The sequence below is a fragment of the Asterias rubens genome, chromosome 10 (genome assembly GCF_902459465.1).
Source record: "Asterias rubens chromosome 10, eAstRub1.3, whole genome shotgun sequence".
Lineage (NCBI taxonomy): Eukaryota > Metazoa > Echinodermata > Asteroidea > Forcipulatida > Asteriidae > Asterias > Asterias rubens.
The window spans coordinates 17,859,757-17,877,357 of NC_047071.1; the positions used below are offsets into that span (position 1 = coordinate 17,859,757).

A 17,601-nucleotide genomic window follows, 5' to 3' on the forward strand; every position below is an offset into this window, starting at 1 on the left:
GAGGTAAATCACTCTGCCTGCGTTGACGAATGTAGTGGGTGTACTCTGCATTTTAATCTCTACCGGTTTGCAAGGTTGAGAGAATCGTATTTGGACTGAAGAGGATTTCATCACTGAGTACACAGAGCATTAATCATAAGCTCCTTTGGTATTCAAGCCATACAGGAACGGATGCTGTGATTTATAAGTGTATTTAAAATCAAATTATCTGTAGAGGAGGGCGATTTGGCAAGCGGACCATTCGCTCAGGGGTGAACTGTTGATATTCTTTAGGACTGAGTGACTGTCTCTGCTGAGCCTTGGTGTCTCTAGTACTACTGCTGAACAAGGAACCTTGGATTTATTCACATGTTGCGTGGAAAGGGCATCAACTCATTCACGTGAATCCTCTCTGAGTTTGTCAAATAATCTGATTGGAACCTCAAAATAACATTCGCCTGCTAAATAAGAGTCAACTACTCCCTCAATTTTTAACACCCGGACGACGTTTTTGACCATCCTTTGAGAAGCAGTTTTCAAGTTTTATATTTTGAGGGAGAATCTTTTGGAGTGTGTTTGTGGGCAAGATGAGGGGGTCGATCAGTCTTGCCATTCTGGTCGTTGTCGTAGGGAGCTTCATGGGAGGGGGTGTGTCATCCAGTCCCAGGTTCACCCCACTTCAGCGCAGACGAAGTCACCATGGCACGCCACAGGTGGTAGGTGTTTTTGTCTTTTTTCTTCTGCAGTTCCTTTTACTTACTTATGTATGCCATCATAAGCCAGAAAATCTTAAGGACCCTGTTTGATGCGTACACAAGTATTCCCTTTATACAACAAAATGACACGATTTTGTTTACCACTGACCACTGTTGTTGCATATCTAAGTGGAGTGCCTCTGGCTTATCTACCGACCACTTGCAATCACTAGATTGTGGGTTCAAATCCCACCAAGCTAACCACTGATTTCACAATGACTAGAATTAGAATGCATATTGTCTAGTTACTGAATCAAAATTTCTTGATTTGTGCAAGTCATACTATAACATTAAATTTTGAGAGATTGGCTGTTGACAGCTTGGCATTTATATCCCCTGGTGGAATTTCGCCAAGTTCTTTTGATGAAAAGTTTTTTTCTCTCCATTATCAGCTGTTAAAAATGATTTCTGTAACGGTGTTGAAGAAAAGAACATTTTTTAACCGCAGATATTTTTTTACATTTAAAGCTGATAAATTAATGACCTTGAAACGATTTGAATCTTAAAATTGAAAAACAAGGTGTCCGCTTTTGAAAACTCTGAACAAAGTCGTCATTGTCAAGGTTATTTTTATATTTTCGGTAACAATCCAAATATCATTTTTACGAATGTCCCAGGTATTGTCCGCATATAGGTTAACATTTCCAAGGTTTTTTCATTTTTTTGCAGTTCTCCTGAATTTGACTTCCATTTTAGTCATGACATTCCCCTCAATCATAAACGTAGATGTACACACATCAATAGTTCATGAATACCTTCCCTGGGGGTTGATAGGGGGGGTGCACTATCGTCAAACACGCAAGAGGTATTCAACTGTGAAACGGATACTTTCCTTTCTACAAAATAAAAAATATGTTTTTCTCGGGGTGCTTCATTTTTTCAGCTGTGGATATTTATTGTTGAATGATAACAGGGCCATACATCAATGCCATTATAATCTTTGGCGTATTACTATCGGGGGATGAAATAATCTGTGTTCGTTCTTGGCCCCCTCACATGAAAATTTACATATCTGAGAGCACCGTTGTGTAACAGCTACAGTAGCTGTTAGTGTTATGGAGTGTTGTTGACACAAAGTTAACCAACTGTTTTCCCTGTAAACACTGCAGGGGGCTGTTGGTTTTGGGCTAAACCTAAAAGTGATGGTCACGGCCAAGTTATTTTCATAAAGCTGATAAATCTGTTTAGTGCTGATAAACTTTGCTCAGTAGAATTTGGTTACACCCAAAATGGCATGGTTTTTTCTCGGTATTGCCACTGGTGCCACTGTAAGTTTTTTTTTGTTTTTTCTACTTTAAACAGCTTTGTGAAATTGGGATTTTAACTTTTTCATTTGTTTTGGCTGGCCTACTGAGTTTCCTTCATATTGTAATAGTGTTCTGGGCGATTTGCGATATTACAGAAATAATGATCTTTAAAGGGTTAACAAAGACAACATCCTTGATTTGATTCTGTGTTCAAAACCAGTAGTAATGTGAGTAAAGAAAAACAAATGAGAGAAGAAAGAACAGTCCTTGGTTTATCGGCAAAAACAAATGGTTCTTTAGAAACTGCCTCTATCTTCTTTTGCTTCAAAATTGGGCTTGATGATTGGTATTCTTAAAGGGACACATTGCCTTGGATCGGGCGAGTTGGTCTTTGAAAAGCGTTTTTGATGCAATTCTTGAATGAGTTTTCTTGAAGGGGACTTCACCTATAGTGAAGAAGGGGAGAGACTTCTTCAAGTGGTTTCTTGGGAAGATGAATGAGTACCACTTGCAGGGCTCAGATTTTACACTGGACCACAGTCCAAGGCCAGTGATTTTGGTGGAGGGAAATCTGTCCGCTGGAGATTCGGTCCCCCAATATGGGAAATTAACGCGGGCTAAAGGAGGACGTTTCAAAAGAGGGCGCTATCAGAAGTAGTTTATACACAGTTCGCCATATGGGGGGGGGGGTACTGAATCTCAGGGGGGGACATAATCTCCTGCCACACCGGCTTTGCAAACTCATGACGACTGGACACGTCAGGCGGTCTTGTTTTTTTTTTCAATCAAATAATGTAACCACCCTGTGTAATATGTTAAACAAAAAACAAGAAATGTTGAGTTTGAGTCTATTGAGTAACGAAGTATTTAATACTCATAAAGACAAATGAGAACAATTCTTGACCAGTCAACATTTTGTGGTCTTGTGACCACCCCCCTCCCCCCCCCCCCCCCCCCCCCCCCCGCCCCCAGTGGGCCCTGCCTTGAAACCACCCTTATTTCTATCAGGTTTATCATCCATGGATGCACAGTCACTATTTTATCAGGTACACGTTCACACACAGTCACACACAGTCATTAGTTAATTAGTTAATTCCCCATCTGGCAGCAGTAGGGCCTATCTCTACCAATTAAAAACTTAAATTCGGATTGTCTTTTCTTTTTTTTACCCCAAAGTTTAATCCCATTTTCCGTGCATCTTCCCCTTTTTAGGTGAAGAAGTGCAGTGATGAGATTTATTTATAGTAGAGTTAAGTTTCTTATCAGCATTGCCAGTAATTACAAGAAGTTTGTCTTGAAGTCTCCTAAGATCCTTTTTAATTGATTTTTGTTTGTAGGGTGGGTGGGGTTAGATTTACTGATTTTTGTAGGCAACTTCTCTTTTAATCTTCATCTGTTGGGAATGTCTAGGTTTTAAGTCCATTCGTTTCAGGCTTTGGAGGATCTTTGTGATCTTGTATTCTTAGTCCTGTCTGGCTTTTCAAATTGTTATCGCTGCCTCCAGTTTTTCTTTTTTCAACAGTGTTTTTGCCGGGTTTTTGATTTGCTCTTCTTTTAATAATCTGCAACCGCTAGTCTCTCACTTTCAAAATGTTCCAAGGGGAAAGTACTGTGTGTATCAGATTGGGGCAGTTTTTTAGCAAGAAACCAGGGTTTCTAAAAGACTTTAGCCAAGTAGTCCTCTACCCTCGCCAGTGATCCATGAAAATACCCTCATGGGGTAGAAGGCAGGGGGTGTGGATTGTTAGGCTTTCAGGTAGGCCCTATTTATTATGTATACAGTTATAATCATAATTGAGCAGCTTGGGCAACCACACAGGCTAACCACACAATCAGTCTTCAGCCCCTCCATGACCACAGAACAAGTGACCACAATTCACACTTCCAGAGCATTCTCGGAGTTCCATTGCTGATTTGTCTGTGATAGGTGTCTCTCAACATAAGTGCTATTCACACTACAGAAATGTAACTGGGGTCTCTTGCTTTGTTGTAGCATGGTTGTAAAATGTAGCAATGTTTGAAAATATTTTGAAAGAGAATTTGGACAGTAGAAACAATTGTTGTCCTATGTAAAAATTTTCAACCGTGATACAATTTAGCAAGGGACCCTTGTTAAAGTGCTCTCGTGTGAAAGGGGCTATAGATAACGTGCTCCCAACCATTAGTGGTACCTGCAGCCCTTGATCTATCTCTACAGTACAACCATAGAGAAAGGACAGCAACACTGAAAGACAGTGATTTAATCTGCAAGAATACTTTATGTAACTGATAATGGGATAAGCTTCGCTGGATTATCCCTTTGAGGCTAAAGTCCATCCCTAATCCCTTAATGATCTTTGGCTTCACAGCCAGCATTCAGGCCTTGGCATTTGTTCCCTTTTTTCGTTTTTAACTGTTGGAATTATATAGGCCTACAGTAATGGATGGTGCATTAACTTTGGTCCTTGCTCTATGGTTTAGGCTACCTCCATGGTTTAGAGACTAGAGAGACCACCATGGAGAAAGATTCACCCCCCCCCCCCCATCCCACCTCAGGCCTCCCTCTCTTTCAAAAGTTTACAGGAAGTGGAGAAAGTAATAAAAAAAATATGTTTTTCAAAAACCTTCCTCACAGCATGGTCGTCAAAAAACATTCAAAATCATTGGTGAACTCAAAGCAAGGAGCAAATTTAATAGAATTTTTAAAGTTTTAGAAATTTTAAAATGCAACCTTAAGTTTCAGTATACAGATCTGAATGGCCTCAAAAGAAACTAAGGACCGTATTTGACTTTGAAAACGAAAACCTTAACCCTCTCCAAATTCTACAAAAATCCCATGTAGGAAATTGCTTGATTTTTGTAGTGTTTGGGGATTTCATTGATACCTGTAACACACTTCAACATTTTGGGAGTCAACAAGTAAGCATGTAGGTTATGCCTAAACTCAGCATCACCTATAATGTGCACGACATGGTATAGACCTTAATCACGCTGTCACCATCTTGGTCATGTTCCCTGTTTCCAATACCAGTTATTGAATGCTAACATTCATTGGGCATGGCACCATGCATGGCACCAGACTATTATTTCTTCTATCCTCAGGTTGGTACAATGAGTTGGAATGGAGTAAAATCAAGATGACCGTACCGTGATAAAGGTCTATTAGACCAAGCTTGTAGCCCTTGCTCAGCCCACGACGCACGTGTGAGCAAGAACACGTGGGGCTTTCCAATGCCTTTCTGCACAACTCTGCCGCGCCCGCCAAGCATACGCGCACGCATGTCGGACCTTAGTGTCGGACCTTCGTTGCGTTCTGATTGGTCAATACGCAATGGGGCGGAGCGTAATGGATCGGTCTATAGAGGTATAACCCATACACTGTGATATTGAGTCCCAACATGGAGCAACCAAGATTACTCTGATGATGACATCATATTGGGTCAATAGTCCAGTAATTGCTTATCACTGGACCAGGCCAGTGCATACCAATCTTATCCAAGTCCAAACAATTTGGTGTTACCTTTGACTATAGAGCAAGAGTCAAGGAGCTCTCCTAATTCAAAGGGTGTTAATTTACAAAATAGTCTGCCAAAACTATTTACATGGGATTGCGTGTGTTTTATTTCAGTTCAAAAACCCTATTTAACAAGGCATATTTCAGTATTTAGAAGAAGCCCTGAAGTTTTTGATTATTTCATCTATTTTGGTGAATCTCCCCCCCCCCCCTAAAAAAAAAAAAACCAAAAACGTTTGGAGCCTTTCTCTCAAGTGGATGAATTCTTTCCATTCCTTGCCAGTAATTGTCCTCGCCGCCATTATATAAGAGACCAGACATTCTGTCCTAAATCTGTCAGACTGCCTTTCTAGGATCATACCACCTAGAACACAAAAGTTGTTGCATGCACCGCCAAAAGCTATAACCCCTCAAAGTAAAGGGTCGTCTCACGATACCTATTGTGTTTATCCGTTTGTCAATAATTACTCAGTAATGTGTAAACACACATCCCTCCTCTGCTGGTCTTCTTTACTGTTTAGAGACACACACTTGTTGAAATGTGCTTGCAATCCTTGTTGTTTAGTTCTCTACATATTATTGACTGAGATTGGTTTGTCTGTTTTTTTTTAGCATGCTGAATGAACGTTAGTTAAAGGTGTTTAGTATGTGGCTACTGGTCAGGCATTGTCGCTGCTGGTCAGGCATTGTGGCTACCTGACAGTTGTGGGCATGGCGCTTGGTAGAACCATGGAGTAGAACAACTGAAGCATGTTCATTCCGCAAATGAAGTGATCTGGTTTCCATGACATGAGCAAAAAAACTTCAAACATGTAGTTAACAAACACGGTATGAAGTTCTTATTGAAAGACTGTCACTACTTGTTACCATGTTCACATTAACTGAGTAAGGATCCGGGGACATTGGTGGGGATAATGAACAGTTTGGAGATGATGATTTACCAATCTCTGGTGGATCAGTAGTTTAGCATACCTCTTTGCAACCTTTGATTCTTGAGGGCCCCTTCCCCTTAAATAACCTTCAAGTCTTATATACCTAAACTGTATGTGTATTGAAAAGAAGAAGGGGTAAGCTTTCTGTGACTATTGAGAACTAACAAAGATGTCCTGAGACATTTTTCTTCTTGTTCAAAAATTGAATAGCGATGTGAGTAATGGAGAGTAATTGCTTAGAGCACTACAGCGAAAAACCCCGACCATTGAAGAACGACCATTAGGGGAACTGTTCTCATCTTTCTATTGTATCATTGATGACTGCTTGTTTGTCTGGGCACAAGGGGAAAGAGCAATTTATAATTTTCAGAAATGGCTTGACTGTTAGTTTTTGGGGGGATTAACGTGTAATTAGACCATCAGATGTCAGTTGTGACAAAAGGGTATAAAGAGAGAAAAATGGGGAAAAATATTTGCGAGGTAGTCCTGTGATGGGTGGTATACTCACAAGTAATTTTTTTGGTAGACTAACTATCTCTACTATGTCTTCGCAAATAATGAAGATTTAATTTATGTCTCTAAGATTGAGAAGAGTTGAGGTATTCGGAAGGCGGATTTGAAGAGTTTCGTTTTGTTGGTCTTTTCGCAGATACATTGATATTGCCAGTTTTGAGTATTTCAGCTGTGTAAACAACTGGGTTGTTTTGGTACATAACCAGTTGGTATCAGACTGTGTATTTGTAGTACATTTGTTGCATCTTGTTATTCGGTAAGGTCTCTTTGTAAGAATTCGTAAGAGATGTGTAAACTTTAAAAAGGAAATTAATGTGCTCTGTGGTGTGGTTGGACCCAAGTCAAATGAATGGATAAAGAGTATTTGTGTTGTGTACTAAGCGTTGTGTACTTTCCTGAGTTCCAGCGCTGTAGTCTAGTGGTCAATGTGAAGTTTAGGGGTTCAAATCCCACCCGATTGATTTGCCTGGTTTTTTTTTTGGTTTTTTTTACAGAACTTGGGAAAGTACGGAATATACAGTACTTAAAACACATCAGTTTAAGGGGGTTAAATTATTGTGGAAAAAAATAATGTAAAATCCAAATTGGATGTAAGATTTAAAAAATTTAAAAAAAGCAAAGAAACCAGCACTTGAAATTTACAAATTTAATCTAAACACAGTTTGCCCCAGTAATTTACATTAACCTATTTCGTTAGGGCTTCTTATCAAAAGTTAATGACTGCTCAAGACGCCCACCCATCGTTTGTCTGGGCGGTTAGATCCAAAGCGAGTCATTAGTAGAATTGCTCTGTAAATCTGCGTAAACATTTACAGACAGGGTGGAGACAAAAGAGGAACATTGCAGACGGATGACTGACTGCACACATGAAGCATGGATTAGAAGTAAGGAGTAGTGGATTATTGGAAAAGAGGATTGTTGGCAAGGATTATGTGTTGCCTAATTCTCTTATAATACAAGGCCATTCAGAAAAGTAAACAAAAATTCTAAGAGGTAATTCAGAATAGTCAAATACACAAACATTTTTATTTTTTTATTTTTTTTATTGTGGGTGGGTCAAAAGAAATACCTGCAAGTCTACATAAATTTGGTATTAAACAAAATATTAATAAAGGAACATCCTCTCATCTCCCTGCAAGAAACTTTTTTAAAAGGTACTAAGAATGCAATTGAAATTTTTGAAAACAAGAGACCTCACATGTGGTCAGTCATTTGAAATTCAAAGCAACACAAAAGTAATTTGAGATTTTATAAAACAGCTCTTGAAATAGAGTCGTCCTGGTTCAAGACTTTGTTTCTTATCACACCTCTATCGCAACCCCCCCCCCTGTCCGCACCCAAAAAATACACCATCATATTGTGCACAAGCGAATGGTACGAGCTTCAAATGCAGTCGTTCATGTACTACATAGACTGATCATGCGTTCTCCAAACTGAAATTAATTAAGCAAATGAAGCTATATCACAGGTATGTGAAAGGTATGCAAGGCATTTTCCCAGAATTTTCTGGGCAGTTTTACAAAATTCTCAAGATGTTTTTACTGACTGGTTTGTAGCTTACCCAGCAGATGCCCTATATCGGTGAAACTGTAGACAGAGTCAAGTCTCTAACATTAATGTAAGAACTTCTTGCACCAAGACTAGAATAAAAAACTTGGCAAGACCTGGTGAGCTTCTTTGTGTGTGGTCACTTTTACTTCAAAGTCACAGGAGCATATTAAGACTTCAACAAAAGATCATTATGTTCCATTGTCGGCACTCATTACTCAGCACTCAGCATGAGAGTAGGTTTGGGGGGGGGGGGGGCGGGCGTCACTGAAGACGGGTCATTCAGGAGGTAGAATTATGGCTCTTCAAATTGATGGTTCCCTTCTTTACCTCCTCAGGCCTGGAATTACAATTTTTTGAGCAAGGCCTCTTTGGCCCTTCGAGCAAAGCAAAATTTTGAAGGGCACCAAGGCCCGTATTTAGGGTACCAAGCTAAAGTATTCAAAATAGAGAAGGCACAAAGGCCATAAACTTTTGGCCGTGAAGAAGCTATTTTTTCGAGGAGTACCATGGCCAGTTGGAAGGGCATCCCACAGTGGGTGCATTCGATTAGCTTCCCTGGGTCGACCCCGATGTGGCGTATTTAATTTTTTCCAGGACGAACGTGGGCACACAATTACCCCACGTTCGTCATCGAACCTGGAAAAAAACCCAGACAGATCATCACGTGAGCCTTCCCGTGGTGACGTCAGTGCACCTCGGGCCAGCCCCAAGAGCCCCGCTTGTGGATGTAGGGTCACTTGGGGCTGACCCGAGGTGCACTGACGTCACGACGAGAAGGCTCACGTGATCATGCGTCTGTTTTTTTCCAGGTGGAGCGTGGGTAAACATCTGCACACGTTCGTACTAGAAAACAAAATAGGCGACTTTTCCAGGACGAACGTGGGGTAATTGTGTGCCCACGTTCGTCCTGGAAAAAATAAAATACGCCAGTGCACCCAAATGCACCCAGTGTAATTCTAGGCCTGGCCTCCATGGTTGTACTCTTTGTACCACACAGTTGTACCATGGAGCTATGTACCGTCCCTTCATAACCCAACTGATGTTCCTTTGATACATTGTGACCCAGGCCCTTGACATCTCCCTGGTAAATTTCTACCTGGTGCCCTTTCTTTGTGCTCCAGGTGTGATGTCTTGACGCTCCATTAGATTCCGGGTTTGTGGGTGCCAGCCCGCCATGAAGGTAAAAGGGCCACCCACTGTACCCAGATCCCACTGTTCTCCATCCCATTATAGCCCTGAATTGGTGTTACGCACTATGTTACCAAATTCCCTTTCTGTCCATGACCAAGTTGATTAAATCCGGGAAATGTGGGTGGCATACAGTTCCTGTTTCGGTAGACTGATGGTTTTTTTGAAATAAATGTCATGGGTTTATTAGTGCCTCCCCCCTACAAGGAGAAAAATTGCATTACTCACTCCTAAAATTGACTCCTCTTTGAAACTTCTGCTAAACGTTTCTGACATTCCGATGGCCTGACCAAAGAGGAGAGGAAATCTGACCAGAAAGTCATCTAATTGGAAAGCCATGTTGTGACAATCAATTTGTGTTTATAGGAATCTCTTCTTTTTTTTGTAAATTTAGAAATCTTGAAGTAAGAGTGTAACAATTAAAGAGATAGTATCCAGACCAAAATCAATGAATTTTGTTTTGAAGATGGGGTGTAAGGCTGAAAACTTAACTTAATTTAAAAATGATAATTAAACTTGTACAAACCATCCTGTTGCTTTGAGAAAAGTATTTTTAGAAATACCTTCAAATAACTGTTGCATATTAAATTTCTGTTTGACGAACTCAATTACTGATTGATAAAAACATTTCCATGAATGCAAGTCCACCATGGTTTGAACTTCATGCACAAACAAAGTTTTGAACTTTGACTTACATCAGGTCACCAATGCCTAACTCTGAGGGTACAATTTCATGAATAATCCATTATTATATTGAAATGAAGCATAAACAAAAAACATCTGTTATTCTTGACATTGTACCAAGTAACTCCGTACGGACTAAGTCCCGTGTTAGTTACACCAGGTTCTTTGTCAACTTCACAGTTCATAAGATTACGCTTTTTCAAGTTTCTTTGGAAAGATTTTGTATTTACACAGGAACAATAGAGGCTGTTCTAAAACCATTACCTGCTTGGGCAGGTTCAACGCTTTTTGAAAATAAAGTCCGAAGTCTGGAGTTTTCTGCCACAGGCGTTGACTGAACTGAACTGAACACCAATGGTTGCATTTCCGAATACAATGTAATAAAAATAAGATTATCTTTTTTTGTCAGAGGTGGTTTACTGTATTTGCTTTTTGTATTGACTTGCTTTTGGGTACCTTTTTGATAAATAAATAAAGTACCAAGTGAAACAAACAGAAGTTCAAGTTTTTCTCAGTGAGTCCACATTTTGAGGTAGCTTTTCCAGATTTAGAAAGTTATTTGATTAGGATTGAACTGAAATCCACTGAGATGGCCTTGGTGTTATTTCACAGAGCGTGGAGATAGCCATATATGTATAGATTTTCATAATGTCACTATTTGGATTGCTGCATTGTAGGGCTTATATGGTTTGTGGTATTGCAGAATGGAGGCGCGTGTGACATACACAATATCTATGTCATCGCTGAAAGGGCTTCACCTATGGATCGTTCTGTTTTCCCCAAATTTCAGTACGTCAGTTCCAATCTAACAGACAAGGAGGTTTGTGTTCATGTTTCTATACCAGTCGGCACCTCCCACAATTTCATGTAACAACTTTAGAATGTGTATCAACCACATTCAGGGCACAGGGCAAAATGTTAACCCGGAGTTTAACAAGGTTTCCCCTAGTGGGCCTATTTTGATTATCAGCATCATGTAATCAGTATTGTCGCATGTCAACAAACGCACTGTCACGTCAGTGGTAAGTTCAGTGTTTTGCATCAAGGTCATTCATGGCGGACTTGGGATAGAAAACTGACTATTTGCACAGTTGCAGTTTGCAAGAATGAAAGGTGTTTTTGGGAGGGACGCTTTCGCTTCTCAGTTTTCCTTGGCAAGAGGTGCTCATGTGAGTGTCATCAATTCCTAGTGTCATGATGGGACAGGTTGTGGTTGTTTGTGAGAGACAGACTTTGCTATTCCTCGGGCAAACCCCCTGTAGTGCCCTGTGGACCAGGGTTGTCCTTGTTCACACATAATTGCATAAAATCATTGAGGATAAAAATATAAGAATACATCCGGTAGAATGGTGAAGTTGATTGTAACCTTCGGACCTGTTGTTATCGGGAGGCTTTCATTTCTGCATTCACCCGACACAAATGCTTCTGCTTCATCATTTTGTTGTAAGATTTATTAAGATACAATTTGGTGACATTCTGTATGATATCATCTAGTCCTTGGCTCTTTGATCATAGCAATTTTGTTCATCCGTTTAAGACGACTCTGCACTTTTAAAATTGCAAAAGTTTTCTCGTTTAATTTTCCGTTGGAAGTAAGCCAATATTTGTTTATAATTACCATCTGACTCTTCTTCATAACTTTGTGATACAAAATTCATAACTTCTTCTTGTGCTTTAGGCCTATCAGATTAGTTCCAACTTGAATAGCAGGGCATGTTTATTTGGTTTGTGGTACCCCTGCCTTGGTATTGTTTGCAGTTGTTGAAATGTTAAACTCTGTTGAACATCAGTCGCTCCAGTTGCATTTAACAAGAACTAAATCTGTTATGTTCCCAGTCTTCTTTGTTGGTCTAACCAGAGAGTTTCTCTATGGTCTAGCCATTCCTTTTGTCTATTCTCGGGGGGGGGGGGGGGGGGGGGGGGGGGGGGGGGGGGGAGGGGGGAGGGGGGGGGGTAGACCTGGCCAAATCTGATTTTGCAAGGGGGTAAAGAAGGGGGTTAACACTATGCTATGTCATGGGTGAGGTAAAAACCCATGTGGAAAATGATCTACCATCAGGCATTGTCTGGTGGGAATTGTACTGGACCATGGGTCAGTGCTCAGGCTTTCCAGAGCTCAAACTTTCCAGTGTCCGGATCTGACAATGAGAAAAAAAACTTTCCTCCCATCTGAATTGTTTCCATCGCCCCCAAAGGGGACAGGGGGTCGCCCTCGCTGTCTGGACTTACTGGGCATGGTGTTTTCCCCCTGATCTTTCGGAGTCTTTCAAAGTCAAATTAGGGAGGATTGAGGGATGCTTGACATTCGTGCACATGATGGGGCAGGAGATTATAAACAGCTCATTTATATAGCCTAGTTTGATTTTGAGGATTGCGTCAGGAGACTCATTTATATAGCCTAGTTTGATTTGGAGGATTGCGTCAGGAGACTCATTTATATAGCCTAGTTTGATTTGGAGGATTGCGTCAGGAGACTCATTTATATAGCCTAGTTTGATTTGGAGGATTGCGTCAGGAGACTCATTTATTTAGCCTAGGTTGATTTGGAGGATTGCGTCAGTAGACGTAGTTCTTAGGCAGGAGGATTTAGGCAGAGAGCATGCAGCCAACGTAAACCTGGTCTTCTCTGTCCTAGAAGTGCATATTTTAAAGATGTTATGTCAGATTTTTGGCTGATTTGACCCCAAAATTTTGATTTATAATTCAATAGTATTTTGATGGGGGTCGAGAAAGTTACAAGCTTTCATTTGAGCCATTGCTAGAAAAAGTCCGCCAATTATTAGTAGCAGCGAAATAAAGTGCTCAAAATTTGTCGGCATCCCGACAATATATCACGTGACCAATTCTTATGTGTTTTATAAGAAACGTTTTAAATGTTTGTCATGTACAAAAAGTAAAAGTTAAACCTTCGTTAGAGCGGGTAATACTCTTTGAAATACCATTCACTCAAAAAAAATTTTTTTTTATGTTTGGGGCCAAAAATCTGACATAGCATCTTTAAAGGTCAAGTTATTTTGTTGCAGGAAAGGAAAGGAATCATTTAGTTATTTTGTTAAAGGAAAGGAAAGGAATCATTTAGATTCCTGACAAGTTCATTACTTCCTAACTCAGTTTCCTTGGTCAACAAATTGTAAATTTATGGACATAATTTCAGGTTTGTTGTATTGGATAATTCTACCTCAGCTGGGAATAATCAAAATAAACACGAGTGACCCAGTAAGCCATGGGAATATGTTGCCTGTATTTTACAAATCTGTCTAATCATCATAAAACTTAGCTTGCCAAGAGGAGGGGGGAGACATTTCTAAACAGGGGTCATTTAAAAGTGCCTCACCAGATATAGGGCAACAGCCTTCAAATTATGAAAAATTTCTTTGTGATTAGTTTTTAATTTGTGATTATTTGTCTTAAAACAATGCTTTTGGGTATGCATGGCAAACTCAGAATTAGATTTTTCAGGTTTTATCGGAATTCAGACACAAAGTAGCCTGCTATTTTAAAACAAAAATCAAATCAATATCTACAATTTCTATGATCTAATCATTTTAGGGAAATCTTAGATTTTTAAACACGAAACTGATACAGGAATTTGACTTTATTCAATATTTACCGCATTTTATAAAGGAATATAGGTTTGACTCAACAATTCCCCCCCCCTGGCAAAAAAACAAACACCCAAAACTCTATTTGGAAATTAATCATCATTTCTTTCATTCCACCCACTCTTTCATTGCTGCCCTACTGCTGCGAAAGTTACTTACTTTCATGGAGTTTAGATGAATTCAACCTCCATGACAGAAGTTACATGTATATTGAACACCGAGGGGCAAATCCTGAGGGAAGTTTCGGCTCTATGGACAACTTTTTTTTCATAGCTGATAAGGTTCTTTTTCCTCTGCTCGATTACTACATCAAAAAGGCCATAACATCTCAAGGGAGGGGGTCTGGGGGAAGGAGATTTGATGGGAGGGAGGAAGCTTCAGAGAGGACTGTTTTTGAAGGGTACATTAAGGGTACAACTAAAGTTTGAGATTATATGAAGAAAAAAAAAACCAGGGGCTTGGGGCTTGGGCGTACTTTTTGAATTAAAGGTAAGGTGTTTGAAAACATTCAAAACAAATGAGGTTCCCCACAGTATTTTCTTGTGACTGATTGAGATTAAAGGGAATGTATTCGATTGGTAATCGCTATTAAAATTAATGTCAATACAAACTTTTGAATTGGAAGCCTACCCACCCGCCAGTAGCTGTTGATAGTTTTAAAAGCGTTTTGAGAAACCCACTTCAAGCTAATGTAGTTATAGAAAAAGAAACCAGTCTTATCCCAATTTGAATCTGAGATATTCCTTTATGAGGGATTATTTTCCTGCGTGGACATATTCACTCCGGATTTTCCATGATATCTAAAAAATGTGAAGAATGACATGAAAGTTTCACATGTTAGTTTGATACATCTACATGTACATTTATTTAGGATTAAAACAATCAAGCTGTTACAAAATCCAAATGTATACTTTAAACTTAAAACTTTCCCAGGTTTTTTATTTCATGTTGGATTATACACAAATGTTGGATTACATAAAGTATGGATACCGGCCTTTGACAATCACCGATAATGTCTTTTTAAAGTCAGGTGATTTGTTAAACCAGAAATACTAACCCAGCACAAACAAAGCTGCACACACTTACACACACTGGTATACATTCAGCTTTTATGTCAATATGTAGACTTTTTTATGTGTCAGATCTATGGGCATGCAGCTTGCCATACTAACACAATTTGCTGATGTATATTGTTGAAGGTGTTCCATTAACATTTAAGCAGATGATAAAAATCGCAGCGGTGTTAAGATCAACAAATTTTAAACCTTGTTGGTACTTGATAAACAGCAGTAAAGATTGTATTCCTTGTTATAATTTTGTGTGTGTGAACCTTAAGGACCATTTCATAGTCCCACACTGCAGAAGTGTTCATACATCATTGCGGCAACCTCACATAATTTCAAAATTACCGTCTTACTAGATAGACCTACAGCAGCAGTGTTACTCATGTTACTCATAGTGTTTGGGGAACAAAGTAATACTATATGGCCTATGTGACCCCCCCCCCCCAAGAAAAAAAGAAGGGGGAAACAGGTTAGGAAATGATATCAGGTAGAGCCCAATTTGATAGTCTGCCCATGGTCTGCCTAACCACAAAAGTTAGCTAAGCCTATAATATTAACCACAAAAGTTAGCTAAGCCTATAATATTAACCACAAAAGGTAGCTAAGCCTATAAGATTATGCTTACCAGAATAAGGTTACCAGTTGATAAACCATTATACTTATACCATCTGTGGCGAGTTGCCTATCAGCACCATGCTTCAGAAAAATTTTCAGCAATATGTCCAGTTCTATTAAATTTGTTCTCTGATACCTTTAGTTGTTTGTGTAAAGTTATGATTTTCTGTCATTAATACCAATGTATTTTGTTTTGGTTTTCACCTTGTAGGCTTAATCTGCAGTCTTTCAACAGGTTCAAGGTTACCCCTTTTGTTCAAATCAAGCAGGATATTTCACAGAGGCAACGAAGGCGATTGCCTCAATGCCCCCTAGTCATTGCCTCAATGCCCCCTAGTCATTGCCTCAATGCCCCCTAGTCATTGCCTCAATGCCCCCTAGTCATTGCCTTCAAGCCCTTAAACGCTCCAGTAGAAATTTGCAAGGAGAAAATGCTTTGCAGACGATTTCACGAAACGCTAGCATTAATCCTATCCCAAGTTAGGAGGAGTAACCTCTCCTAACTTAGGATTGGTTCTATGTCTTTGGATATGAAACGTAACTTGTCCTAAGTCCTAAGACTAATTATAAGTTAGGAAGAGTTTGGTGAAATTGACAGCAGGTGCCCTTGCCTTTCATTCAAAAACGAAGGCCTGCAAATCCTTACCAAAATGCTGTCCCCACCTTAGTGGGCTCATCACCCAACCGCATGATTCTGCCTGACAGAATACAATCTGTTAAACATCAGATAAAACTAATCGTAAAGTTGCCCCTCAGTATCTGAAGGTGCAACAGAAATATTCCAGCATTGTTTACGTAATCTTTGGCATGGCACCTTCCCGTATCAGAGCACATCTTGTTTGCCTGTCAGTTTCCCTGAACCTATAAAGTTCAGGGGCTGTTTGCCGTGTGGCTTACGTGTGGCTTACGTGTATTACGCCAAAATCGGGGACGGTATTAATAGAACAAATACTTTTTGGGGTAGCAAACCTACGCTCTTGAGATAATTCAAGCTCATGTAGTTGTGGTTTTTTAATCGTATCAAAGTTGCAGATAAAATGTGTACGTGTGTAGTATTGGATTGATTGTATATATGATAAAAGTACTCCTGTTTGAAGATGTAAATGGGGACCTCTGGATCAAGTCCTGCTCTTGTTATTTTTTATTTGAGCTTTTTAAATTCTGAAAACTAAAAATTACAGTCAGTTTTATGTGGTATAGTATTTGAATCTCAAATTAAAAAGTCATGCCCCCTTTTAGGTCATATTAACTTTGGTTTTTACCCATACACCGATGTGTGTTAGCACTGTATACTCAGCAAAGGTCGTGGGTTCGAATCCCACCCGAGTAACATGCCTGTGATATTTTTTCACAGGACTTGGGGAAAGTACTGAGCATACAGTGTTAACACACATCGGTGTATGGGTAAAAACCAAAGTAAATATTCTTTATCCCCGATGCAAATTTAACATCTCTACTACCCTTTAAAGTCCCTCTGCTGCTGCTTTCCAGGTTGTAACGTAAACGTGGGTGTGATCCCTGGCTATACAGCAGTTGCAGGTTGAATGGTTTCTGACTGACGCCCGAACAAGGGTATTGCCACTAACAGGGAGACTACCAACAAAGGGCTAGATAGTTTAATTGGTAGAGTGGCTGGTGCATTAATCTGGATGTCTTAGGTTCATGTCCAGTTCTAGTCAATTTGTCTTTTGTTCAATCCAAAATTGTTTTTACCCTACTGGGTAAAGTTAAAAAACTTTTCCCAGCCGGTTTGGAGGTTTATTACTTGATCTGTAATACAAATGCTCACACATGTTGCTCTATTCTCTAACAGTGTAAGTGTGTGGATGACCATCCAATGCAATCTAGACCATACATTCACTGCGTATAAGTAGCACAAATAAGTTCCCTTTCCCCCCATTGAATTTGTCAATGACACAGAAAGTCATTACTTTTTTCGAAGTTCACAGACTTGGATGTAATGTAATCTGAAACAGAA

The 17,601-nt window shown here is 39.7% G+C and overlaps 1 protein-coding gene across 1 annotated transcript in view; it reads left to right on the top strand.

Moving 5' to 3' along the window:
- The first annotated feature begins 566 nt into the window (after window positions 1–566).
- LOC117296105 (thrombospondin type-1 domain-containing protein 4-like) overlaps window positions 567–17,601 on the top strand; it is an 87,383-nt gene continuing 70,348 nt past the window's right edge. The window contains exon 1 of the mRNA XM_033778977.1: window positions 567–695. Within this exon, the coding sequence (XP_033634868.1) occupies window positions 567–695 (129 nt within the window). The remainder of the gene's footprint in view (window positions 696–17,601) is intronic.